This window comes from Ictidomys tridecemlineatus, chromosome 12 (genome assembly GCF_052094955.1).
Source record: "Ictidomys tridecemlineatus isolate mIctTri1 chromosome 12, mIctTri1.hap1, whole genome shotgun sequence".
Classification (NCBI taxonomy): Eukaryota; Metazoa; Chordata; class Mammalia; order Rodentia; family Sciuridae; genus Ictidomys; species Ictidomys tridecemlineatus.
This window is the reverse complement of record NC_135488.1, coordinates 97297513-97324717: the sequence shown is the minus strand read 5'-3', so window position 1 is coordinate 97324717 and position 27205 is coordinate 97297513. Positions and strand designations below refer to the sequence as shown.

The 27205-nt window shown below is 43.0% G+C and overlaps 1 protein-coding gene across 7 annotated transcripts in view; it reads right to left on the bottom strand.

The window, feature by feature from the left end:
- Galnt14 (polypeptide N-acetylgalactosaminyltransferase 14) overlaps positions 1 to 27205 on the bottom strand; it is a 200548-nt gene that overhangs the window by 147452 nt on the left and 25891 nt on the right. For 2 of the 7 annotated variants that reach the window (XM_078029436.1, XM_078029438.1), the window contains exons 2-3: positions 16574 to 16798; positions 15913 to 15982 (exon numbers count right to left, since the gene is read on the bottom strand). The exons of 3 other annotated variants lie outside the window; for them this stretch is intronic. In XM_078029436.1, the coding sequence (XP_077885562.1) occupies positions 15913 to 15982; positions 16574 to 16608 (105 nt within the window). In that variant the 5' untranslated portion in view covers positions 16609 to 16798. Of the gene's footprint in view, positions 1 to 15912; positions 16038 to 16123; positions 16464 to 16573; positions 16799 to 27205 lie in introns of all 7 variants that reach the window. 2 more of the 7 variants (XM_078029434.1, XM_078029439.1) reach the window with 2 other exon arrangements.

Genomic DNA, 27205 nt, shown 5'->3' with positions numbered 1-27205 from the left:
AAACAGGAATGATTTTATGAATGAAAAACAGGCCCTGCTCTGGGATAACAGGTGCAAACTAAGACTAGCCAGGATGGACGGGGAGGTCAGGTCACTGCAGCTAGAAAGTCACAGTCCCAGCCATCATCACACACACCTTTCAAGCTTGCTACCAAGTGCTGGGTTTTACACAATGCTACCCTATCCCTGTGACAACAGCACGATTTGTAGAATTTTTCAGGAAAGATTAATGGTTACTGCTGTTTTTTTGTATTAGCACAGTAACGAGTCTTATAACTGCAGCTTTTATTGGATGTCACAGAAAATGTGCTAAGATATTACAAACATCATCTCCCTTGACACTCACAGTGACAAGACACTGGCATTACTAGACCCATTTTACAGGTGAAGAACCTGGGTACAAAGAGTTGGGCTAAGTGAGATGCCCAAGGTCATGAAAGTTGAGTATTCAAAGGATGATCGGGTTATTAAAGAACCTCATTTAATTGCAAGCTAATAGGTCTTCCCTATTAGCTGATTTGCCACTGCTGATTTCTTTTCAGCACTAGTTCTTGAGAAGGTCATGAAATCTAACACAATCCCTTTCCCCACCAGTTGGATTTGATCTTAGACCTTTCACAGTTCAGCTGGGGCCATATTAGGTAGTCTTTCTTTATTTTAACATCTGTCTTGCTCTTTTTTTTTTTTTTTTAGTTGCAAATGGACACAATGCCTTTATTTATTTATTTTTATGTTGGTGCTGAGGATTGAACCCAGGGCCTCACATATGCTAGGCGAGCTCTCTACCGCTGAGCCACAACGCCAGCCCCCCCCCCGCCCCGTCTCGCTCTTTAACTCTGTTCTTCTTTTCCTTTTGATTATTGCAGGAAATATTTCCTCCTCTCTAAACATTTCTTTCCCCATCTCCATTCCTGTTACCAAAATCCAAAGATACTAATTTTGTCTGATAAGTCCAAGACTTCCATTAGCAAACGAAAGCTTAATTTGTCAAATAAAATTTAAAGTAAAAAAGAAACAGTAACATCATCCAATAATGTCATTGAAAATGCCCTGGAGACCCTTTTTCAGAATCCCCCAGATCTTTACTTCCCTCCTTATTTGTCTCCAATCGAGCCTCCTTTTCTCTGAGCATCGGCAGCACACTACACATTCCTCCACCATTCGGGGTTCCATTCCACAGTCAGGGGAGCTGCAGCCCTTGCTGTTTTCCAGCATCTATGCACAGCTTTCCAGTTACGGTCAAGGTTAACCGGCAGTTTGGGGCTGTCTGAGGCACCTGATCAAGATTTATCATGTAGTGTCCAGGGGCAAGTGCACACCAGGTGACAAAGGGGGCTGCAGAGCCAGACCCTGTGCAAGAGAGAGACCAGGGCAGGCCAGGAGCTGGGAGCGATGGAAGAAGATGCTGAGTACATTGCTGTGTGCCAGAGGTGAACGGGCAGGAGGGACAGTTGAAGGGGCAGGGTGATCTTGAGAAAAGACTGGCTTCAGTGGAGACAGTGCTGGTTGTGAAATGAGGAGGCTGGAAAAAAGCCCAGGACCAATTACATTCATTAGTCAACAGGGACAACAGCAGAAAAGCATCAGGCTTAAGCTCGGGCAGGGAAAGTTCAGGCTCATTAGGAGGAGAAAACGCACACGGTAATTTAGATCCTCCTGGACAACTTTCGGGGTTTCACCAAGGCTGGGAAAATGTTAATTAGATTTGATAACCTTAGACAATCCTAACTTCACCTAGTCAGGCCCCGCCCCCAACTTAATCAGCCTTTTCCTTATTAAGGGAACCTAGATTGATAAGAAAACCCCATTGTCTTAAAGGTTACCAGAAAATTGTGTCCCGAGTTAAAGCCAGCTAAGTGGCTTTGGAATAGAGGACCTAAGTCTGAATTTCTCATCAAAGCAGTCCTAGGCGGATTCGGGAAAGGTCTCTCTTCCCACCAGTTGGATCTGATCCATTAGCCCCACTCACTCTGTGCTGAGCAGGACTGTTGGGAGCTCTCCTGGAGTCAGTCCTGCAGGAGAGCCAGAGCAGACAGCCCTCAGGACCACATGGAGCATCAGGGCACAGAAGTGGTGGGACCCCAGGAAAGTAGACGAGCCACCAGCATCAGAGAATGTCAGGGGCTAAGAAGGAGGCAAGAGAGGACATAGGCAGAGCAAAATAGGGCTCCTGGTCAGCCAGCCACATTGGAGTACTGCCACTGGCTTCAGAGCGGGGTGCAGACTATTTTCAATTCTAGAAAACAAAGGAGTAAGACATGGAGACGTGGGCAATGATATTTGGCTCAGATGACCACTCCTTTGGGACACTAGCAATGTGAACCAAATGCCATCACCCAGGCTCCACATCAGGAGGAAAGACAGATGGACAGGAAGAGATTCTCCTGATTAGAAAGCCACACTCTGAGGGATGATGGCTTCTGGGTGAAGCATCCTTACTGGAGAGCTATGTGGTGTCCACTCCACCAAGACTCTAAATGCAGCTCTGCAAAGTCCAGCAAAGGTCAGCCATAGATGAACAATAAACACGAGGTAGGTGTATGAAGAACATTTTTTAAAAAAAATAATTACTTTGCAGGGAGGAAGAAAAGAAGGAGAAATGACCCAAATCCAAGAATGATTTATTCCAAGAAACATCCCGTTCTGGGAGTCTCAGAGGGCATGGTTCTCTTCTCAGGCTTTGTGACTTGTTCAAGCCACTTAATTTTTATGTTAAAGAGTTCATTTGAAGATGGGACTAGAAATGCCTGTGTTCTTTCCTTCCCTGTGTTAGGATTCCCTGCCCTTTGCAGTCCATGAAGGGGAAGAAACAAAGGTTATCTGTTCTCTAAGTCCCAGGAAAACAAAACCAGGGGCACCCGAATCAACTTGAAAGATGATGGCTCCCCAGCAGGTAGAGAGGTGGCCTGTACTAAGAGAAGTCATGGTTGAAACCAGAAGCTAGCTCAGACAATTCTTTGGACCTCTCAAGGCATAAGGGTCCCTCCCAACACTACGGCTGATGTAACAAAAGAAGTGTGCCCTTCCATGATACCACCCTACCCAAGATCAGATCTGATGCCAAACGTTTGGTTTGTTGTGAAAAGACTTTTTGAAAACAAAATCCATCTAACTGATCCCAGGGAAGAGACTTCGTTTCAGATATGTTAAGGATCAGTTAATCACAGAAGATGCTGATAAGGCTTTACAAAGTTACACCAATCAGCTGACAGAGGTCAAGAACATTGGATTTGCAACAATGATTAAGGCAAATGTCAAGTTTGTAATTACAGCTATTTCTTCTCCACATGTAGAAAGAAGAGTACTGTGATTCTGCCTAAACTTAAAAATTGTTTTCTACAAGTAGAAAAGCTTCCCTTTCATTTCTAACATGTAAATAAGCAGCATGGAAAGATAAAGACTGGGTTAACTCCAAAATACACTAGTACGAGTGTTTGGGGTTGGATCTGCCTGAAACAGTCTAATTTATCTCAGCAAAAACACATTTTTACATTTACAGCAAAAAATAGTTAAACATTCAAAAGTGCACATGCTTATTTTGTTGGGAAAATTATACACATTTGTTTGATTAGCTTTGGTAAATAAAATAACCAAGTCATCACTCAAGACTCAGACGTGGCTGCAAAATTGATTCAACGAAATGTCAAAATAAATCACAGCTTAAAAATGCATGGTATGTAACTTCTAAAAATGAAAACCACATCTATCTCTGTCAGAGTTGTGAAGCCTGTGCATTAAAATTATATCAAAAACGAATGCATTTTTGAAGGGAGAGTATTGATTTAATCGACTCTTCCTGACTAGCGATTCAAATCATGATTTGAATCAATTTGATTTTAATCGAGCCCACCCTATCCAAAAGTCACTTAGACATGTCTTTGGAGTGCAAGGTGTTATTCTCAGTGGTCTGTCTTCAAGTTATAAAATGCTCAAACGGATACGGAAAGGGTTGTGTTCCCCATGTCACCTCAACAGGGTAGGGAGCAAAGGCTTCTACAAACTTGGACCAACTGCAGACAATCCTGCTAAGGCCGCCCAAGCACCAATTATAATTAAAAAGAGACTAGCCAACTGTCCCAACGATGTCAAGACCTGGGCTCAAACAAAGTCCTGGATGGTCAGGAGGCTGTAGACTGTCTTAGAAGCAGAGAAGAAGAAAGCTTCAAGAAGAATGCACAAGAAGTGGGTTAGGCTTCGGGCAGCAGGCAGAGTCAAGGCAGCCTCAGGGGATTCAGAGAGCAGACGTAAAGGCCAAGGCTCAGTGATAGGAGTTCAAACTCAGCACTTCAGGCTCTTGCAGAATTCTGGGATGAAAGAAATCAGGAACAAGGCTGGCCTCAATCACCAGGGATTGTAATGGTCAATGGGTCTCCGTCCTAGAAAGGCTGAAAGTCAGAAACCTGGTCAAAGCAGGGGCTTGAAGAAAACCAGTTTCTAGAACCAGAGTAAGATTTGGGCAAACCCAGCAGGAGGCTGGAAGCATGAACTTGGAGTTCAGGGAAACAGAACCATGCAAGAGTTGATCAGGTGAGTTAACTGGATCCTCTCTGCCTTCTCGAAGCTACTTCAGGAAAATTTAAGTGTGTAGCCCATGAGAAGTGTCATTTTTAGAAGGAGGAGGAAGAGGCAGAGGAGGAAGAAGATGAAATAACGATGCTGTTCTCTGCTACAGTAACACTCTGTCCAGTTTTCCCAGGATTGAGGGGCTTCCCAGGATAAGGGACATTCACTGCTATAGGAAAAGGCAGGCTACCCCAGTGGTTGCCTGTTCTATCGCTGACTGCACCCAGCTTGACCACAGAGCATGGGGTGGGATAGAACCTGCAGAGAGGCCTAAGTGTCTTTGGCTGTGGGGATTAGCAGCAGCGAGAGGCTGAGAGCCAGGTACCACATCTCCCTGGGGGTAAAGCTGAGAGCTCTCCTCTGAAGATGATGGTCCGGCTTTTCCCTTCAAGGCACCAGCTAACGGGAACGTAGTGAATCGATGATGGTTAACCAGCTGCTTGGTCGAATCATTTCCTGGCGTCAGTTCCAGTTAAAGAAAACAGAACTGGGGTCGGAGGAGGGTGAGGAAGCAGGGTCTCTGCACTGTGGGCCACTGAACTGCCACTGATTCTGTCAGTCTTCTCCCAGTCCTAAGCTCTACCCATCCCCTCACTAGGTGAGTGTGGCACAAGGTGGGCACTTGGTCCATGTGCACCACATCTGAATAAGCTAAGAGGTGGGCAGGGATGCTCAGTTCCTTAACCACATGTGACACAGTACCTCCTAGGCCCATTCCTATGGAGAGGCGAGACTCTAGCTAGGAATTACCACCACAGAGTCACAGTTCATAGGCAGGTTCTACTTCCCCCAGCTACGGTCCAGCTCTTACCCCCATGTCACCTGAGGATCCGGCAGTCACACAACCTTAAGCCTACACCTCACACTGCTGGGAAAGCTTGATACGGTGAAAGCCAGGAGCAAAAGAGAATTCTTGGTGCAAGGCTGGGTGGTTGAGGAAACTGCAGGGCATGTCATGGTTCCTGCAGAGATTGAAGGACAGATTTAGGAACGTGATTTCTAGTTGTCACTCGTATATAGCAATGTAGGAGAAGAAGAGCAATGAATTCAGCTCTTGGTGTGCTGGTTGAAAACCTGTCTGGACGTGGAGTGGGAACAAGCGCTGCACTGATGGCCGATGCTGGAAACAGGATCCCAAGGGCCAGGGGAAGAGTCTTCCTGAGCCAGCTGTCCAGTGTGACGTGTAAAGCCTGCAGCTGAGGTGTCCAGCTCCTCCATGGTTATAAAGGGCTCCAACACCCTGATCTAATGCTTGACTCACCTAGGTCACAGGATCGGCGACATCCTTGAAAATGATGCTGAGCTGGATCGAGACGGAGAAACAAGGATCTGGACACCACACACAAGACACAGAGGACTGGAAGAATGACTCTGTTCCTTGGTAAGTGGTAGATTTGATCAAGTCATTTAACCTTCCAGAACTTCAGTCTCCATCTATAACCTGGCTAAGCCACAGCTTGTGTGAGTTTTAAAGGTAACCTGTGCTATGCTGTGTCCTGCACAGTTACAGTGCCGTGCTCAACACATGAGAAACGTCATTCAAGCCAAAATTTGCTCACCCACCAGAAGCCCAAGGTGATGCAGAGAAAGGAAATAAAGTGACTTCTAATGAGCAAGGTACACAAAGGCTCTCCCGCTCCCTACTAATGGCACGTAACCATGCCAGACTAATTTGTCTAACTCAGAACCTGACACAAAGCCTCCATTCCTCACTTCCCTCATCTTGCAGACATCCAGGAAGGGGGTTAGGATCTCCTCAGCACTTTGACTATCAAGAACACCAGGGGCACCCCAGGGCCGGCAGGACAATGACAAGGGGCCCCAGAGAGAGGAAGGAGCTGGTGCCCAAATGTGATTGAGGATCTCAAAAAGATGCTCCCACAATGGCCACAGAAGGGTTCAAATCCAAGTCAAGAGGCAGTGAGGAAAGCTTTAGCCACAGGAAGGCACACTGCCATGGGCAGGGGGCACACAGGGTAAGGAGGGGAAGTAAGTTTTTGCTGCATTCTGGCCTGGGCACTGATCTACTTGGTGCCATAGAGCCCCGGACAACCCAACACCAACTTCAGCCACCTCAGTCACAGTGTTCATAGGAGGGGGCTCATTAGAAGTCACTCTATTTCCTTTCTCTGCATCACAGTGACCTGTCGGCTCCTCTGTGCCTTTTTGATGCTTCTCCAACTGAGATGCTCAGTTCCTGCCCACATGTGACATCTGCTCTGCCACTGTCACTCCCATGGGCCATCAGGCCTTCATTCTGTCCCAGGATCTCTGAACGAGGGCCACAGTTTATTCCAGGCTATGCCTTGGTTTATAGGCACAGAGACAGTAAGTCTTCTGTCTGCTCTTGCCCTAAGAAGTCATGTCCTTTAACCACTCAAGGATATAGGACTACAGCCAGGGACCACCCTGCTGAGCAGTCCCCTACAGAGCAGCCTCAAGGCCAAGCTCCTCATCACCCAAGCATCTAGCTTTCTAATGCTCTGACCTCTTCCATCCCATTCCCCCAGACCTTTCCACAGTTAAAGAATGTGATCTTGAGCAAGTAACTATCTCTCTGGGTCTCAGCTTTTGCCACTGTCAAGATAGGAATCCAATTGCATTAGCAGTATTTCAACCTTTGAGTAAGAAAGAAAAATAACCCATATAAGAGTATACTTTTACATATGTTAACTGAGAAAACACATGAAGATAAAAAGGCATTATGAATTTAGTAGCACCTTCAAATGAGTCTGTCCTTTGTTTCACACTATCATATAGAAGGTAGTAGAACAGTGGTCGCCCTGACCCGCAGTTTCACTTTCTGCAATTTCAGTTACCTGGCTTAACTGTGATCTGAAAACATTCAGTGGAAATTTTCAACAACAACAACAAAAAAAAAATTCCTAAAACTTAACTTGTGCGCTGCTCTGCACAGCATCATGAAGTCTTGGGCCATTGTGCTCCATCTCCCAGGATGCAATTCCCCCTCTGTGCAGTGTATCCACATGATGTATGCTATCCACCTGGAAGTCACTTAGTAGCTCTCTCAGTTATCAGTTTGACTATCATGGTGCTGCAGTGCCTGAGTTCAAGTAACCCTTCTTTTAGTTAAAATAACACCAGGGCACAACAGCAGTGATGCTGGCAACTCAGGTATGCCAAAGAAAAGCTGTAACGTGCTTTCTTTAAGTATAAAGGTGAAAAAATCTCAACTTAATAGCATCCTGAGGTGACTTAGATCTATTTGAGTTGTTGTTGTTAATCTCTTACCATACCTAGTTTATAAATTAACTTTAGCACACATATGTATGTATGTATAGGAAAGCCAGAGTGTGTGTGTTTGTGTGCATGTGTATTTGAGGTTTCAGGTACCCAGTGGGGTCTTGAAACATACCCCATGTGGATAAGAGGGGACTAGTGTACCCATATGAGTTATTATTCCATTCTCTTAAGGGATAATTGGGACACAATGGACTCTTGGATCCGAGGTAATAATTCCACAATCCCCTCTGGGTTCACTGTGGGCTGGCAAACTAGACAACCTCCAAAGGCCATTCAAGGTCATTAATTTTAACAAAGATTTACCAAAAACATGCTAGGATGGGGCACATTCTAGTTAAAGAGACAGATAAAATCCAAGAGAATGAAGAAGAGAATGGTCAACCAAGGTGCCTGGCAAAAACCCAGGAGAAATGAGGCGACTTGGGGAACGTGGCCTCCTTAGGACAGAACGGTCAATGAAGGCTTCTCTGGGGTGGTGCTCTATGACCATACCACCTGGAAGATGACAAGCCACCAGCCAGGGGAGGAGAGGGTGGCAGGGAGAAGGAGGAAAAAGCTTTCCTGGCAGAAGAAACAAGTCCCACAAAGGCCCTGAGGCAGTGCCAGTGTGCTCTGTGGAAGGACCTTTATGGATGGCGATGGGGACAGCAAGAGGGCAAATTGTGACAGGGAAAAAGCAGCTGCAATTGTGTTGGGCTGTAGCAAGTATGAGGAGTATGCGTGGCATCCAGGTGGAAATGCTGAGGCCATTGAACAGGAGGCAAAAATTCAGAGGTGGCTGTGGTAGGGACATGCACTTGGGAGTCCTCAACCTTGGGAAGATGCTTCCTACTTGGTGAAGAGCAAGGGACCTAGGGGAAGAAGGAGGAGGACCTCTGGACCAAGTCCTTGGAACCAGCTCTACTGAGCTGAAGGAGAGGAGGATAAACCAGGAAAGAGACTGGGAACAGCAGTCAGGGCAGGAGCAGGAACACCAGGGCCTGGTGACGTCACAAAACCCACAAGAGAAAGGAATTCAAGGCGGGAGTGTGAGCAATGTTACTGAGATGGAGGAGGCAAGATGGGGATGGACACACATCCACTGGGTTTGGCAAGCTGGATGATGCGAAGACTGAGCGTCTGTGTTCCTGAAATTCTTGTGTTGAAACCTAACCCCTATGCGATGGTGTTGGGAGGTGAGGACTTTGGCAGGTTATCAGTCACAAGAGTGGAGTCCTCATAAAGGGGATCGGTGCTCTTATAAAAGAGGCCCCAGAGACCTCCTGTGACACACACACTCTGTGAGAAGTGGGCCCTCACAGACACCAGATCTGCTGGTGCCCTGATCTTGGACTTCCTAGCTCCAGTCCCGTAAGAAATACATTTCTGCTGTCTGTAGGTCACCCAGTCTATGGTGTTCTGTTATAGCATCCTGTAAGGAAAACAGGGGCCTTGGGTCATTGGAGCAGAAACAACTGCAGTGGGATGGAGAGAGCTTGACAAGTGAGAAATTGGGGACACCATAGGAAGGCAGTCCCTTCTAGGAATGGGCGGGCTCTCAAGAGAAGCAGAAAACAGAGGCTTTGGGTGGAAGAACACAATAGATGGGTCATCAGCATACACTCTGTCTCCCTCGAGCTCCACAGGTGGAGTATATCTCCTACCCACTGATACTGGGTGTGGCTCAGTAACTTGATAAGGCTAATGGGATGCACAGATATGCCTGACCCAGGGTTTAAAATGGCTTGCCTCCTCTCCTGTGCTCCTGCCCTTCTCCACAAGAAGAACAGAACTTGGGCAGACTCTGAATGAAAGAGGTTGAGCAATACATAAAACCAACAGCTTAAATATGTGGAGCCCTGCCCAAATCACCTAGCTATGGCAGAAAAGAACTGCTTGATGTATGCTACTGAGAAGCTGTGGTTATTTGTTATGCGGCATCATTGTGGACACAGCTGACTGACACAAGGAGAAACACACAGTGAGGTAGGGCTATTTTTAGCCTAGGCAACACTAGATTGTTTGTGTACTAATGGGAATGGTGTACTGAAAGGAGAGAGGACTCTGATGCCTGAGAGAGGGGAGAGAGCTTTGGAAGGTCAATGCCCAGGAGAAGATCAAAGGAAGACGAGTCCCTGAGGACAAGGGGGAAGGGTTTGGCTTTGGATAAGAGGAGGGGTGCACACTTCATCCAAACCAGGAGGAAAAAGGTGGGTGTCGATGCCACCAGGTCTAAAGGTTTGCTGAAGGAAAAATGAGTGGGTCAGATCAGATGGACTAAAACCTCCCAATGAACGAAGTCAGATCTTCCACAGAGAGTGTCTTTATCAGTGGCGAGCAGATACCTTGTTGCCTGCTGTTTGCCTTTTCTTAAATGCTTTCTAATTTTCTCTGCTTATCTAAATTCTAAGCCCTCCTTGTCCTGGAAAGCCTATCCTCACTACTCCAGCCTGCCAGGACCCTCCCTCTTCCTACAGCATTTTTCACTTCCTCCGCAGTCCAACGTTTGATGAGCACTTCTCCTCCGTGTTTGATGTAGGATTAAGCATCCCTTCCCGTCGGCTGGACTTGAGCTTGATGAGACATGGGAGGCACGTCGTTTGCTTCTGCAGAGTGCCCCACAATACCAATGACATGGTGATGGCCTCACTGAGGGGACTTAATAATTATCTGTTAACTGACTCAAGAAGAAAAAGTATTCATCACCGTTTCCTTTTACAGGAGGGTGTCGGCTTGGACCAAAACAAATCAGGCGAGACCAGCTGTTGAGAGTTAGCCACCAGAACAATTGTTTCTGGAGACACACATATTTTTTGGTTTGGGGTTATTTTTTTTTTCTCACTTCTTATGCCAATTCCCCTGAAGCCTGATCCGTTTTCTTTTCTTGACTGCTTCAAAAATTCTTTTCATCAATCCCGCCTTGGACATACTGACATCTTCCCTGGAAAAGCAGAAGGGTTATTTTCCAGATGTTGTTTAATGCCACTGCTCAAAGGGCTTTCTGTTTTATTTTTAATGAAACAAAAAGCACCCTATCTGACAGGTGATGCGAGGGAGACTATATTTCATGCAAGGGGTCCCAGAAATAACAAGCAGCTGGTATGCTCACTCCATCCCAACTATGTGGACTTATTTATGCCTGAGAGAGCAAAGGAAGCATCCTCATAGGGGCCTTGACAGGCTGAGTCGGGGTGGCTGAGTGGGCCTCAGAAACTCAGCCTGACAGTTTCAGAAGGTCCTGGGCCACCATCTTTAACACCCACTGAAGTTCTAGGTGGAGGAAATGGAACTGGTCCCAATAATGCTGTTGCCTGACAACAGGGACATAGCAGGCACATTAGTATAAGCAGGTGAGGGTACCCATTCCTCTATGCCTTCAAGGGCTCTAATCCACCCCCCCCAAGTTTCCAACATTTCCAGACACCAGATTTTTCAAACCGGCTCATCCCTCATTTCCAGATTGTCCTCCAATCCATAATGAGGTTGAGTGAGGGTCTCGTCTTCTGAGCTTCTGGTCACAGCCCATTCTTCCCTTCCATCCAAGTGAAGCCAATGTCTTTAGGACTTTCTCCCACTGGTTTCTGGGCTCCCTGAGGCTGGGCTTTGTCTTGGTCACTGAATTCTTCATACATTCACCCCAGTAAATGGTTCTAGACCAACAGCATAGGTAGCCGGCACACTTGACCCACCTGGGAGACCCTAGCTCTGTCCAAATTGTGAAGCCTCATCTTTCAAGGATGTGATTGGCTGTGAAGAGAACATCAAAATATCTACCTCAGAAGTTTTATGAGGATGAGATTAAAAAACATATTTTATACCCTGGCAGGTGTTTTGCAAATATAAGTCAAGGCTGATTCAGACCTAAGTTTTACAGGTCGTATGACCTCTCCCTAAAGTTCAGTTCACATTGTAAATATAGCCTCTGACCTCCCACTTCCCTCTTCTATAGAGGGCAAGGTTTCCAAACTGCTTCAGGTATGGCAAAAGGAGCAGATGCTCAGGGCCCTTAATTACAAAGACAGGCCTGGGGTCAGTACACTATGGCCACCACCCAAATCCTATCCACCACCTACGATGTACAGCAGGTGAGCTGAGAGAGGTTTTAACATTTTAAAATGTTTGGGAAAATCAAAAGAATATTTGAAATTCAAATTACAATGTCCACAGACAAAGCTTTAAGAGAACATAGCCACACCAGCTCCTTCACAGTATCTGAGGCTACCTTGGTGCTCAGCAGTTGGAGCAGAGACCACGTGACCTGGAAAGGCAGTACTAACTGGTTCTTTAATGAAAAAGAAGATGACAACTTCTAATATTGACCATCTCTCCACCTGCCCCAATGCCCTTCCTAGAAAAGAACCTAGACTGAATCAGGATTTGATTCTGAGAATTCCTCTTTAAGACAGTGTCTCAGTCTGTTGAGGCTGCTTCACCAGAACACCATAAACTTGGTGGCTCATAAACAACAGAAATGGGTTTCACACAATTCCAGAGTCTGAAAAGTGCAGGCTCACTTCCTGGTTCAGAGGCAGCCCTCTTCTCACTATGACACCCCCATGATAGAAGGCACAAGGGAGCTCTTGGGGGCTTCTCTTATAAAGGCACTAATCCATTCACGAGAGCTTCACCCCTCAGGACCTCATCATCTCCCCAAATCTGCATCTCCCAACACCATCACATTGGGGGTTAGGGTTTCAACATAGGAGTTGGGTGTACAGGGGAGGGGGTGGGGGCAATGACACAAGCATATACAGTCTACAGCTAAGGGTACAGGCAAGAGGGACCATATTCAAGAGGGCAACCACGAATGTGCTGGAACTCAGGCATGTGTCACAGAAAGAATGATCAGTCAGATCACCAGAAGGTGTCTGCAAATATCCAAAATAAGAATCCTTCTTTATGCTGCAAGAAATAAACCCAGGACGGAAGACCCATTTCAGCTCAAGAGAAAAATGCAGCCTGGTTGACTGAGCTGTCACAAAAGATGAGTTGCCTGTCATTAACAATATTCAAAGGAGCGAAGTAGAACATTGTGACTATCCCAATGTAGGATCCATGAACCAGACAATCATCTGGTAGATGCAGTAGGCACCTCTTAGAAAACTACTCCTCTTACAAAGGCCTTCTTAACTACACCATGAACATCCACAGGGGTTGGCTCTTGGATGCCATGTACCAGGAATGTCTCCTGGGTCCCTTATCTAAGAGCTTGGGAGGAGGTCAGGGTGAGAGCCAGGGAGAAGACAAGGGTATTCTGCTTGTGGCTAGGAGTGTAACTTTGCTGCCCACCATGTGGGCTGAGGAGCCAAGCAGCTGATCTGCTAGGAAAGAGGAACAATGCAGATATATGGAGAGGAGAAGAGGGATGAGATGGAGAAAGTTCTTCCTGGATTCCCAAGCACCTTGCCGTCTCTGGTTTCCAACTCTTCATGAAGGCTGAGTTCCATGACCCACACTTCGGGGTTACTATAAAAACAGTTTCATGTTGCAGAAGCTGTAATGTCTTTTATGAGAAAAGGAAGCTCAAAAACAGAGACCTCGTCTCTTTCAACCCTGGGAGTCTAAGGTTCTATCAGGCAGCCTGGAGGGGAGGCACCACATGCTCAGAGTAGTGCCTGGGGGGTCCAAGACTGCACTTTTTGAGCAGGGACCACAGCCATGACATGTCAATGTGCACACACACCGTGTTCACATCTCTCCTCTTTAGGAAGAAGATAACACGAATCTATCATGCCACGCTGTAGTGAAGAATAATGAATAGCACTGTTAACAAATGACAAGTGCTACATTTCTTATTATTATCTATCATGTATACATCACTTTATTTCTGTAGCATCCAGCAGGTGTGGAATGTAAATGGACTGAGAAACACTTCTGCAGACTTGCAGCCTCCTATAAAGAAAAACATTCATGAGCACACTAAAGCTGTCAGGTTCTCCCAAATCCTAGATTGCACTACCCTGAGCAGGACTTGAGACAGCCCCCTCAAGTGCGTTGGTTGGCTGAGAAGCTATGGAATTCAGGTCATTCATATTTGCTTTGGTGCAATAAGATCTACTCCAGCTATAGGCTTTGATCTGGCCCTACTGGGAGGCCACAGCTGTTTGTGTGGTCAGAGCCACAGAAAATGGACATGGACAATATGTAGCCAGATGTTCTCCATCACTCTCCACTATGGCAAGAAGACAGCCTTGGGCCACCCTCGATCCAGTTTCTTCTGCATGCCAGCTTTCACCACTATCAGGTGTCTCTCGGCTGCTTCTTTGCTCTCACTATTTCGCATATGAAGAATGAAAGTATGTCATTAAGTAATTTTCCTAAAGAATGTGAAGCTGGCTTTGAGATTAGAAGGTATACACTGTTTCTAGTCCAGCAATAATGCCCTCTTGAGAGAGACTCACAGGGGCAGGTCAGAAGGGGAGCAGGAGAGAGGGTAGGAGGAACCAGGTTCTGGCCCCATTGCTATCTCAATAAAATTGGAACCCATGCAGATCATCCCACTTTCTGGCACAGTGGCTGCTCTATCCAAAGAGCACATTGGTCCAGGTGCCAGGTCAGAGCCACAGGTAAGAGTATCAAAATCAGGAAAAGGCTAGGAGTGGAGACCAAAGAAGCACCAGGCAAACATCCAGTGTGCAGTGGAATCAATGAACATTCCAAACTTCAGCAGAATCACTCAGAGTGCCAATAATGAGCTGAGTTCAAGGAGTATCAAAAGCACAGTTGTCATGGAAGCAATAATGGAAGTTAAAAAAAGCAAGATAGGTGGCAAAAAGTCCAGAGAGGACAGCACAAGAGATGCATTAGTAGAGATTTGAGGATCTTAGTGGGGATTTGTTGTGAGACGGTAGGGTCCCAGCCAGCTCTCGGCATCTATGCACTTCAACCCTGTGCCAGTTGTGCTAACAAGATACACCTCGGTGCCGACAACAGAACTACTGCAAGCCAAGTCTCCAACACACCAAGGGTTCTGCACAAAGCCATTTCTTTCTGACCTAGACCTAACTGGGACACAGAAGAAATCATTTCCACAAAATGACACACACCAAAGTCTCCATTTCCGTGTATACAAAAGTGATTTCTGCATTGACTTCCTACTTTTTACTTCCCCTTAGGATGTTCCCAGGTCCTAAAAAAGTCACCTGTCTCCTTATCAGGATAAATAATGATTACACTATGTTACTGGAAAAAGAAATTTTAAAAATTCTACTTCTCCAAGGGGGGGAGTGCAGGTTAGCTAACAGGAAAGGAATATTTATTTCCAAGACCAGTTATTTGATAACCTAATCTTTCCAAGATTATGTCTCACAGAAGGGTTATTGAATATATTCATTACATCTCTTTCCCTAGAAAGAGTTCCCAAAGTAGCTGCAAGATCCATGGCTTAGCAAAAGGCTACTGACCCTTCTATGCCTCATTTCCTCATTTGTAAAATGGGAGGGAGTAGTCCCTGGACTCGCTTTCTCTTACTGCTACAACGAATGACCACAAACTCAGTAGCTTAAAACAATGCAAGTTTATCATCAAAGAGCTCTGTGGAAGTCCAGCAAGTGTCCAACAGAGCTAAAATCAAGGGCTGTGTGTTCCTCTGGAGGCTGGAGAGCAGAAACTCTGTCCTTCTGTTTTCCAGCTTCTAGAAGGCTGCCCCATGCCTTGGCTCATGGCCTCTTCCTTCTTTCTCCATCTCCAAAGCCAGCAATAATGGGTCAAGTTCTTCTCCCTCTGAATCACTCTGGCCTCCTCTTCTGCCCCCTTCTTCCACTCTCAGGACTCTTGTGATTACAGGAATTCACCTGGATAATCCAGGATGATCCCCTCATTTTAAGATCAGCTGGTTATCAACTTAATTCCATCTGCAATCTTAATTTCCCCTTGAACTAACATATTCAGAGTTTCCGGGATTTTTTTGGGGGGAGGCGGGTAGGCATTATTCTGCCTAATACAGCACCTGTGGCTGAGAAAACTTCCTCTGCTAGCTAAGCACATGGCCCTGGCCAAGTCTCTTGTCACTTTGTTTTCCTCATCTAATATTAAAGGCTTTCATCTAGGAAGATCTTTAAGATCTGAAACTTTATGGACACAAACCAAGATCATTAAAAGATTCACCTCTGTCTTGTGTGTTACTGTCTTCCAAGCACTTGTCCAAGCTCTGTCGCATTTGATCCTCACATCACTCCTGGGAGACAGAGAAGATGATGCTGCCATTGGTCTCCACTTTGTAGATATGTAACCTAACAGTAAGTAATTAAATGATTTGTCCAAGATCATTGAAGATCCCCTAAGAGTCCTGGTTTCAAATTAAAGTCGCCTAACTCACCATGCCCTACATGAAAATCTTTGGTGAACACCGTGGACATGCACACACAGGGAAAATGTAAATGCCAACATTCCACCACCTCTCAGCCAAAGCACTACTTGATCATGGCACGGGCAGGTGCTGGTCTCTGAAGAGGCCTGGTCCCCACTCTGGATCCCTGTCCTTGGTCTGGTTGTGCCCATTGAAAGCACTTTCTTTAAGCTATGTTCTTCCCTCCTTGATGAGAGACTATCCACCATCAGCACAGTCCTGGTCCTAAACCAGGGACATCTGGGAGCCTCTAGCTGGAGAAGCTGGACAGCCTCATGTCCTCTGCAGTGCCAGCCGGTTTCCAGCCCTCCTATTTGTGAGAGATAGAGTAACTAATCAGTTATGGAAGAGACTCCAATGAAAAGTAGAATATGAAGAGTAAAGGCATTTTGGGAGAACAAAAAGAGACTATTAAATTACCTGAAAGTCTTGCTGGTGCAGTGGAGGTTTATCATCTTTTGGCCTCTGGCATCCACTGCCACATCTCAATGCCTCTCTCCACTCACAAACCATGTGCTTGCTCCTTCCTCCACCTTCCACTCCAAGGGTGGAGAATTAACTCCTTTCCCAAGTATTCACTGATCACCAAAGATGTGCTCTAGGCAAGGGGCACCTTGATAAGCCAGAGCCCCTGCTGCTATGGAGCTGACAAACAAATGAGAAAAAAAATTATCAAAATATGGAGAGTATTATGAGAAAATAAAAATTGGGTTTATGATGCAGAGAGGAAGCAAAGATATTATCTGGAATTTTTAGGTACATCGTTGATTTTTTTGTCGACTTATTTTTATATTTTAAAGTTTTATTTTAAGACCATAGGGGTGGAGAGTTCCCTGTGTGCACATCCTAACGCAGGTGGTCTTCATTTCCTCAGTGCTGACCCTCCCTAACACTGTCTTGTCCATGGAGTAATAATGTATTGACTGGGCTAAGATCTTTGATCTGGTAGGCAAACAGGTAGATAGAAAAGAACCCAGAAGTGGTACTCAGGATCTCAGCTTGTAGTTCCAGCTCAGCACTAACTAGCTGAGTATCTTCTAGAAACCTGGGCTGGAGGGTTTCCTCATATTTTTCCACCTCCAACACATTACACCCAGGGCTCTCTCTATATGATCAGAGCCTCTCAGAATTATAATTGGGAGCTGAGTTATCCCAAGCTGGTATCAATCACACTGTACACCTCTATTAAAAACCTGCAAAACCAGCATCTAACACTTGATCCAGATCCATGCAGTATCATCAGGGGAAAAGCAAACTGCACCCTCAGCAAATGCACTGCCATTCTGCAAACACACACTCCAGTGCCTAATAAAAGTTAGTGATTCGAGATGAGGCTGATTTTACCCAAAAAACTTGCAATGGACTCTGAGGAGCTGTGCCTCCATTCTTCATGGCTGATTAGGGAATGCAGGGCTTTGGGCAAATTACATTTGGTGGGAGCAGAAGATTTATATACTTTTCTGGAGATAGGGGACCTGAGGTGTGTATAATGTGACATAAATAGATCAGTGGCTATGTCAGAATCTTATTAGTATAATAATCCTTTTTAAATGGATATATCACATGGCTTTAAAAAAAATGGTATACAATGAAAATGTCCCCTTCTCCCCTTGCCCATCTCCAGTTCACACCACCTTTCCTAAAAGTAAACAATTGTTAGTTTGTATATCCTTCCTGAATTTCTCATGCATATAGATGCAAGTATAAATACGGATTTGAATTCTGCAGCCCTCCGCACACCCCCACCCACCTTTGGTACTAAGGTTGGTATAACATACACACTGTTCTGCTACTTGCTTTTATTTTTTTTCATTAATCAATCTGATAGATGAAATTGTATATTGCTATAAGGTTATTGCCACATAGTTTTAATTTGATTTTTTTTAATGAAGAACAGTTGAGTGTGTCTTTTAACACATTTAAGGCTGTTCATACTTCTCTGTCTGTTGTATTCTTTGCCTGTCTTGTTCTATTAGATAAAAATTCTGTTTCTTATTGATTTTTTGGAGCTCTTCTTCTATGAAAGTGATTAGCCCTTTATAATTTGTCTTTTTGGTAGATTTATATACTTTTATGGGATTTCTTATGGGATTTCTTTTGCTACTCAGATGATTCTCCCCCAATTTTTGTCTAGTCAAATATATCATATTTTTCTTTCGTGGATTCTAGGTTTAAGTCTTGATTAGAAAGGTCTCTTCTGTGTTTTCTTCTAACACTTTTGTCGACTTATTTCTACATTGTAAAGTTTAATTTTGAACTTTTTCCTTATAAATAAATGGTGTGAAGTATGGATCTAATTTTATTTGTCCCCCATAATGTCACCATTTAATCTTTTCTTCCAATGACTTGAGATTTTTATCTTTATCAAATACTAAATGATTAATGCACCTGGGTCTATTTCTGAACCATCCATTCTGTTCCTTTTTAACTATGTGTTTACCTATATTAACGATAAGAAGTTCTAATGTCCAGTAGCACCAGCTCACTCACATTGCTTTTCTTTATCAGAACTGCCCTGATTATTCTTAGTTTTGTTCAGTTGAATTTTAAAATAAACTTATGTAATTTTTTTAAAGTTCACTTGCATTTTTATGTAGATTGTATTAAATTTAAAAGAAAGAGAATGACATTGCTTTTCTATCCATAGATATATGATATATCTTTCCATTTGATCCAGGCTTCTGTATTTTTCTGTAATGTTTCTAAATCCTTACATACAATCTACATGTTTTTATTTTTTCAATTTTTAGCTATTATATATTTTTGCTGTTGTTACAACTACAGGCTTTTCCTATAGTATACTTCATTTGTGTCTATGTATGTGAAATGCATTGATTTCTGTTTATTTACTTTTTTCATATTCCTACCTTATAGGATTCTTTTATTTTTTGAAATAATTTTAGTGTAATTTCTTACGTTTTATAGCCATGCAATCACAGAACCTGCATATAGCAACAATTGTTTATTCCCCACTTCTCTTTCCTAATTGATTTATCTTGTCTAATCACATTGGCAAGTATTCACTGGTATGAAGATGAAGAGTACTAATAATGCAGATTCTTGTTCTGTTTTTGAGTGACAGTTTCTTTACTGTTTCCCCTTTAAGTATGATATCAGCTTTTAACCTGAGATAGATGTATTTCAGCATGTTAAGGAAAGTATCTTAAATAAATCACCTTTGCTATTCCTGCCTTGAGTATATTTTTTAGTAGAAAAGAATGATCACTGAATTTTCTCAAAGTTCTTTTCAGCATGGAGGAAAATATTCATATTTCTTTCCCCTAATGTTCACTAATGTAGAACTACATCTGCATCCCAGGAATAAAACTCTCTGGATCGTGATAATATTAGTCTTCAAATAGTCTTTTTAGTCTTTCTGACATTATTTTTACTGCTGAAATTCTTTTTCTAGATTTTTAAATGTTTTTTCTATTCATAAGTGATATTATTCTTTGATTTTCTATCTGTGCTTACTTTATCAGGTTTTGGTGAGTGTTATGCTTGTTCCCCTTCTTTGTTAATGCTCTGGAATGTATTGGAATTGTATGTTCCTTGGAATTCTGTTAAAAATTTTCCTATTCAACCATTTGGATCCTTGCTTTTTTTCTTTGGGGCAAGGTATACCTGTTTGAATTTTTTAAGCTCCCTCTTTGAAATACTTGGAGTCTCTTCTGGTGTCACTGGGGTAAATTTTATTTTTTTGGAAAATAATCCAGTTCCCCAGGCTTTCAAATGTAATTCCATAGAACTAAGCAAAGTATTCTCATGATTCCTTTCATTTCTTGGTTGTCATTCTTTCCCACATGTCACTTCTCATCTATGTATATGCACATGCCCTACATTTTCTGGATATGGCTTACTAGAAGTTTATCTACTTTGTTATTTTTCTCTTCCCAAAACAACTTTGAAATATATTCCAACTACTTTGTTTTCTAACTCATTAATTTCTACTTCCCTCTATTCCTTCTGCCTTCCCTTTACTATATTCTGTTTTATTCTATTAGAACTCCCTACTCAGATGATTAATTCATGTTCTATCATTCTTGCATGTAAATATTTAAAACCACCAGTTCTCCTCTGAGGATTGCTTTAGTTATAGCACATCTGTTTGGATATGTAATGTTTTCATTAATTGCTGTTTTCCAGAAAATCTTTAATTTCAGTTTTATTTCCTCTTTGAGCCATACATTTAGTGTTTTTTTGCTTTGTTTCATTTTGATTTCACTCTCATTCAAATGGTCTTAGTTTTCTGATTTACTATTAATTCCTGGTTTAATTGCTCTGTGATCAGAGAATATTGCCTGTATTTCTTCTCCCTTTTGAGATTTACTGAGGTTATCTTTGTTGCCTAATAGATGGTCAATATTTGTGAATGCTTCATGGGACCTCAAAAGATGTATTTTCTTCATTTAGTCTACACAATCTGATATTTATCTATCAGATCTACTTTATTACTTATGTTAATTAGATCTTCAATATTGATTCTTATTTTTTTTTGTCTGGCTATCTGGAGACGGAGACATGTAAATTAAAGTGATCTGTTACTAGTGTGTTTTGTTTAGTTCTACTCACATCTCCTGAAATCTGTTTTTTCAATACTGCAGCTGGTTTTCTTTATGATGAAATGTACCCTTTAGCATTTTGAAGTTCCCTTATCTTCTTTAATGCATTTTAAACTGAATTCCACTTTCTCTGATGCAAGTTCACGATGACTACTTTTTATGTCTATATTTATTTATTTTTTATTAAACTTGTTAAGAATTTACCAGTTGTTCCTTTACTGTCCTTTTATTTCCAACCTTCCTCCATGGCATTCCTTTAGGGAGAGCTCTATAAACAATATAGAATTGGGTTTTGATTTGTGATCCAATCTGAAATTCTTTTCAAAAGGTAAGTTAAACTCATTTATGTTTAGCAATAAGGCAAACCAGCTTTTCCTGGCTCTCATTTTATATTATGTCTTCTGGAGGTTTCTGAAAATTTTTTTAGTCTTTCTATGATTGTTTATTCTGTGTGATCCTTCTAGGAAGGCTTAAGTTATTATTTTTCAGTGGTTGCATTCATAACTACATATGACACAATGATCTTAACCTATGTCTTTAGACATGATTTATTAATTCTATAGTACAAGCAAAGATAAAATTGTTATATATTTTCTCTTCTTCCCCTTTTCTTTCTGCAGATGCATAGCAAAGGCATGATTAGGGTGGGGCAAAAAAGACACATATTTCCTTGAGAGCTAGTTCTGAAAGTGCACAGAGATGTTAATGCAATGGTGACCACATGCAGGGAGGGAAAGGACATATTATATAGCCCCTGGGTACCACTGACTCTGGCAGTCTCTCTTCCACCATCTGATTTTAGTCAATAAGATTATTTTTCTAAATGTTTACCATTCGTTGTTAAATATAATTTACTTGTATTACTTCATCTGTCAATTCTTAATTACATCCTTTGACTCCCTGCTATTATGAATGAGGCATTCAGAGAACTTCCTCTTCCCCCTTCCCTTTACAAGATTTGTTGGTAGTGTGATTTCCACATCATCAGGGCACAGAATGCTGACATTCTGCTCTGTTGTTCTAATCCTCATGTCTGTCCATCTTAGTTTGAGTTTAGTTTTACAGTTGGAAACATTCAGTGCTCACCCTCCACCTTCAATTGTTGGCTGAAGTTCATCCTCTACTAGTTTGCTCAGGAAAGACTCAGGAGAATAATATTCCCTGAGTTACTGCATGCACAAAATCATCTTTATACTTAAAGGAATGGATAGAATGGATATAAATCATTGGTTTGCACTCTCTTTCCTTGTTTATCTTGTAGATTCTGTTTCAACGTCTGTGGGCATTGACCGTTGCTGCAGAGGAAATGGGGGCCAATGTAGTATTTTTCTCCTCATAAGTGACTTCATATCTTTGCCTGAGTTCCCCATAGATTCTTTATTTCTTTTTATTTATTGTTCTTTTTAGCAGCCTTTTATTAATTTTGAAGTAACCTTCACTGAAGCAAAGAGAAGTTGCAAGAAAGGCACAAACTCTTATACCCCCTCCATAAATTCCTCAGCTGTATTTCCTTCATTTTTGCAGATAGACACACACAAAGATACACACAGATAAAATTTTTTTCAGGATTCCCATTACCTCTAAATACTGCTGTGCAGCCTCCCACAGGCAAGGACCAGTCTCCTGTATAATCACCATATAACCATCCTAGTCACGGAGTCAACACTGATATGACACACAGAGACCCCACTTGAGTTTCTCCAATTGTCCCAACAATGTCTTTTCCCTGCCTAGTCCAGGATCCTATGCACCAACACATGCTGCATTTAGTTGTCAAGTCTCACTGGTTTCCTCCTACCTGGAATAGTTCCTTGGGATTTCTCTGCTTCTCAAATCCTTGGAAGTCTCAAAAACTATAGGTCTTTCATTGCACAGGGCCTGTGTCTATCAGACATCTCCACATGACCAGACATAAGCCATGTGTTCTTGTCAGCAATACAATGGAAATGAAGCTTTATGCTCAGTGCACCACATTCAGGGACACAAGGACAACTCATCCCAACACCTATTGCCACTGATAATTCACCATGTTACCACTGAATGTGATCACAGTTTTGTGGGAAACTCTGTTCTTTTGACATATACTGCTCCTTATGAAATTTCCACTCCTCAACAGACATATTTAAGCATCCTGTGGCAACTCCTACCTGTATCAGTTACTATTATGATGATTTCCCAGTGGTGAATATCTATTTCCATCATTCCTTCTGCATTATCAATTGGAATTCTATTGTAAGGAAAACTTTCCCCTTCTCTCCAATGTACTTATTTCCTTACTTACCTATTTATCTATGTATTCATTCATTCATTCATTTGCTCATTCCTAAGAGTATAGACTCGTGGATTCCTATTGTATTTGGTAGTTTATAATCTGATACTCTTACATATTTTGGTGCTCATGTTGTCCATTCGGCCAGTAGAAACTCCTTCAAATTGGCACCTGTGTGCTTTTGACCCCCATCAAACTCTTCTTGAGGATTTCCTGCTTTCTGATATAATGAGATATTTCACTTGTTACACTTATTCTGCCAAATCCCTTCAATCAGCCATTGCTCTGAGGGCCCCTTGGTAACTTTAAGTGTAGGACAGTATTTAGAAACCATGATCTGGGTATTCAGCACGTAGTCATTGCCACTGGAGTTCCACTGTCTCTAGGTCATCTCAGTAGGAAGAGCCAGGAAGTACCTGTATGTACATGATGTGTATGTATGCATGCTAATACTTCCACTAGTGCATACATGTAGGTATATAAGCATGCTGATACTTCTAACTCCAATCCAGCATTCTAGGTTCTTTCTGGCCATCCCCCTTTCCATGTTTATAAATCCCTTTTCAAAAGTGAAAAACAAAGTTCCTGTTATCCTCTCTATATTTATTTTCTTGTTCAATAAATTCGCTTATTTGCCTCCTATAACCAACCTTCCAGCCATTCTAGCCACAATCCTTTCCACCATCTCCATACCCATTTCTCTACCCTGCTTTCATGGCATGGGAAGTGAGGAGAGGGAAGGGATTCCTGTATTGATTAGCTAAAACTTTCCAAGGCTATCTTGGTATTAACTGTTCTAGTTAATTTTCCCTGATGCTCAAAATTTGTGCTCTTTCTACATTTAGATTATTCTTTTTATAATCATGAAAGCCTTCCTAGTTAGTATTTTAAATATGTGTCTTATTCCATTATTTTGTGTTTGTTTGCCTTCAGGGGATAAAATTATGCTTATGTTGGATCTCTGCTACCTGTCTCCTATAGCTACCATTTTCTCTCTAATCTTTATTAATGCTTCCCTTATTTCAAATGCATGCATCGGCCTTTCCCATTTGCACCATGTTTCACACTGTATTTTCCAGTGTCTACTTACCCTTGAGAGCCTTCCAACTCTATCTTCACTTTTGAAACAGGTTTGCCTATTTCTTCCTATTTCCTCCTTGAGTTCTTCCAGCTCACATTTCACTACCCCCTGCCATCCTGTCATCCTTTCTAGAATTTGTGTTTCTGCTTTGTGGTCTTTCTTCATAGAAACGATTGCTGCATTGAATTCTTTAAATTCATTGTGAAATTCTTGATTACAATTTTCAGCTGTGCACTAAGAATATTTCTTCAGGAACATTCCTTATTTGGGGGTAATTTTCGTGGCTCTTGTCAACATGTTTCCCTCTAATTCTGTTGCTTCTATTCTCCTGATAGCCTCAATGTCTTTTTTGTTACTGATTGTTGTATAAGGGGTTTTCTTGGACCACTTCTTTGCAGGAAGTTTCTATGATGGAAGGAGGGGCCAGGGTAGACTTTCATTATTTTTTAGAAAGCTTTCTTTGTGGTGAAGGTCAGTGTCTAGAGGAGGCACAGGGAGGCCCCTGAAGTGCAGGAAGATTCTATAACTTGACTGCTTGTGGCTACACAGGGTACATATATGTAAAACCTTGCCAAGGTGAGAAATATTTATGTACTTTATTGAATATATTCAATGCCTCTGAAGACATGTTTAAGAAGAAAGGAGGGAGGGAAAGACGAAGGGAGAGAGGGAGGACATTACTCCCTACAAGCAGATCTCCTCTGGGTGACTCTAGATGGATATGTACTTCATTGCTTCTGTAAAACAAAAGGCTCAGAAGGCACCTTCCTTCAATTCTTTACCCCATCCATTATTTTCAGAGTAAAAATATAGCTGAAGCTCTTTAGAATGTCACCTCCACATTGCACCTCCAAAACCTGCATCCTGCTGCCCCTGGGCCTGCCAGCTCCTCTCCCAATCCTCTCCACACCCCGCTTTTGACCACTCTCATATGTAGCCGCTCAGGGTAGCCCTTGCACTTAGATTCCAAAAATCACGTTTATCCTTTAATTTCACTTAAAAAATATTTTGGTGTTTGCTGTTATTCTCCTTATTGCTTCTATAATGGTTTTTGATTGTTTGATTGTTTGTTTGTTTATTTTTCTTTTTCTATACCAACGGCCACATTACCCTGGTGGTCCTGTTTGCCTGGACTACTGACTCACTACATCTCAAATTAGTTATTCTTTGAGACTCAGTCTTTCCATTAGGAGAGTGGGCAGAAGGAATTGCTGTCCTTCTTGTTAGCTCCTTCTAAAGTTCATCAAAGCAGAGTGCAGAAGGCAGAGACTTGAGGCCAAGTCTCTCAGCTGGTAAAGTCTCCTAAACATCAGTAACCTTGGTGCTGTCCGTGGTGCTGTCCGTGGTGCTGTCCATGGTGCTCTCCATGGTACTGTCCGTGGTGCTGATCGTGTTATCTCTCATTCTTTTTTGGTGCCAGGGTTTGAAGCCAGGAGTGCTTAACCACTGAGCCACATCCCCAGCTCTTTCTTTCTTTTCTTTTATACCTTTTTTGGAAACAGGGTTGCTTAGGACAACCTAAGTTCCTCACGACCCCGCTAAGTTGCTGAAGCTGGGCTTGAACTTGTGATCTTCCTGCCTCAGTCTTCCAGATCGTGGGGTTACAGGTGTGCAGCACCACACCTGGCCTCATCCTATTTTTCCCTAAGTTTGCCCCCCAGCTCTTGAGACCTGCTTTTCCTCGGACCACCATCCAGAACAGCTAGTTCACGACTAGAACCTTACACCACATCTTAGATTCCTATTACCTATTACACACAGACTCACACTCAAAGACAAAGCAGATTCTCCAAAATACCAATTTGCTAGTTGCCCCGTCACATTTCTCTTGCTGGCTGCAAAAGCAGCAGTAGGAACATGCCACTACTTGGCACCATCTGCCTGACTGTGAGCAAACACAGGCTCCCTCAGCCAGGCAGTGTGATTCAGAAAATACCAAGCCCAGACTCCTGCCTCTGACCCCATGTGAACCCTGAAGACTCGGGCTGCAAATGGGCAACATCAAATCACCAGGGTCTCAGGACTGTGCCATCACTACACCAGTCACAAATATCACCCTTACTTACAGAAGTCACAGATGGGCACATAAACTCTTCAAAAGCAATTTGCTTGCCAAAGACCAAGGAACATATGAATGAAGTGTGAACAGTAAGTTTTTCCAAGTTTGGGAGGCTGGACCAGTCACTGCTCAACTACACCAACAAATTCTAAAAGACCTAACCCAGTTTTCTACCAGGCCAGAAACATTTCTGGTTGACTTACAGGCAAACAGAGAAGTCTGTTCTCTTCCTTATGCTACCTCTTCAAGGAAGGCCCAGAATACAAGAGCAACACACAAGAAAGGAAACACTGCTGGGAGCACTGGGCATTCGGTTTTTCTAAAAGAATAAGGATAAAAACAATCCTTTGATAAAATAATCCTTTGAAACCAAATGCCCTTTCAGAAGTCTCTGCAGCATGGAAATAGTGTCCTTGGGGAATGAGGACTATAGGAGTGTTAATCATTTGCATGCTCTGTGATGGCTGTCATGGCTGGAGGGTCCAGCAAGCACCCCTGTCTGCAGCTCCCTCCTCCCTCCCGACTAAGCTTTGCATTTTAGTGGCAAACACAGCATGGCTTGCATTTGCAAAGAGCTCAGACCAGGGACCAAAAGGACAGGTCCTAGATAAATCCTGGCATTAACCTGACAAGTACTCCCAGAAAGTAACTTTCCTTCCCTAGTCTCAGCAGCAACCATGGTACACGGCAAGTGGATTTGATTAATTCAAAAGCTCCCGGGCTAACAAGGGAGGAGTGGTCTACTCTCTGAGCTGAGCTGTTATCTCAGTCCGAGATTCTATACCCCTAACACCACAACAGAAGGCCTTGTGCTTGGTCAGTCAGCTGCTGCGTCACCCAGGATTGAAGTGCAGCTGTCACTGTGGCCAAATGCAGTCACTCTTCAGAACCAATTGCAATGGCAAATATCAGGGAAACTAAAATATGGCACATTCTTACAGCAAAAAGCCAGCCAGCTGATGAAGAAGTAGAGGAAGTGATGCCTATGTAACATCTCTCTAAATTGCCCACCTTTCTCCTCTCCACGAGAAACAGATAACAGAAGGAAGCCACCCATTGAGTCGGAAAACGCATCAACCCT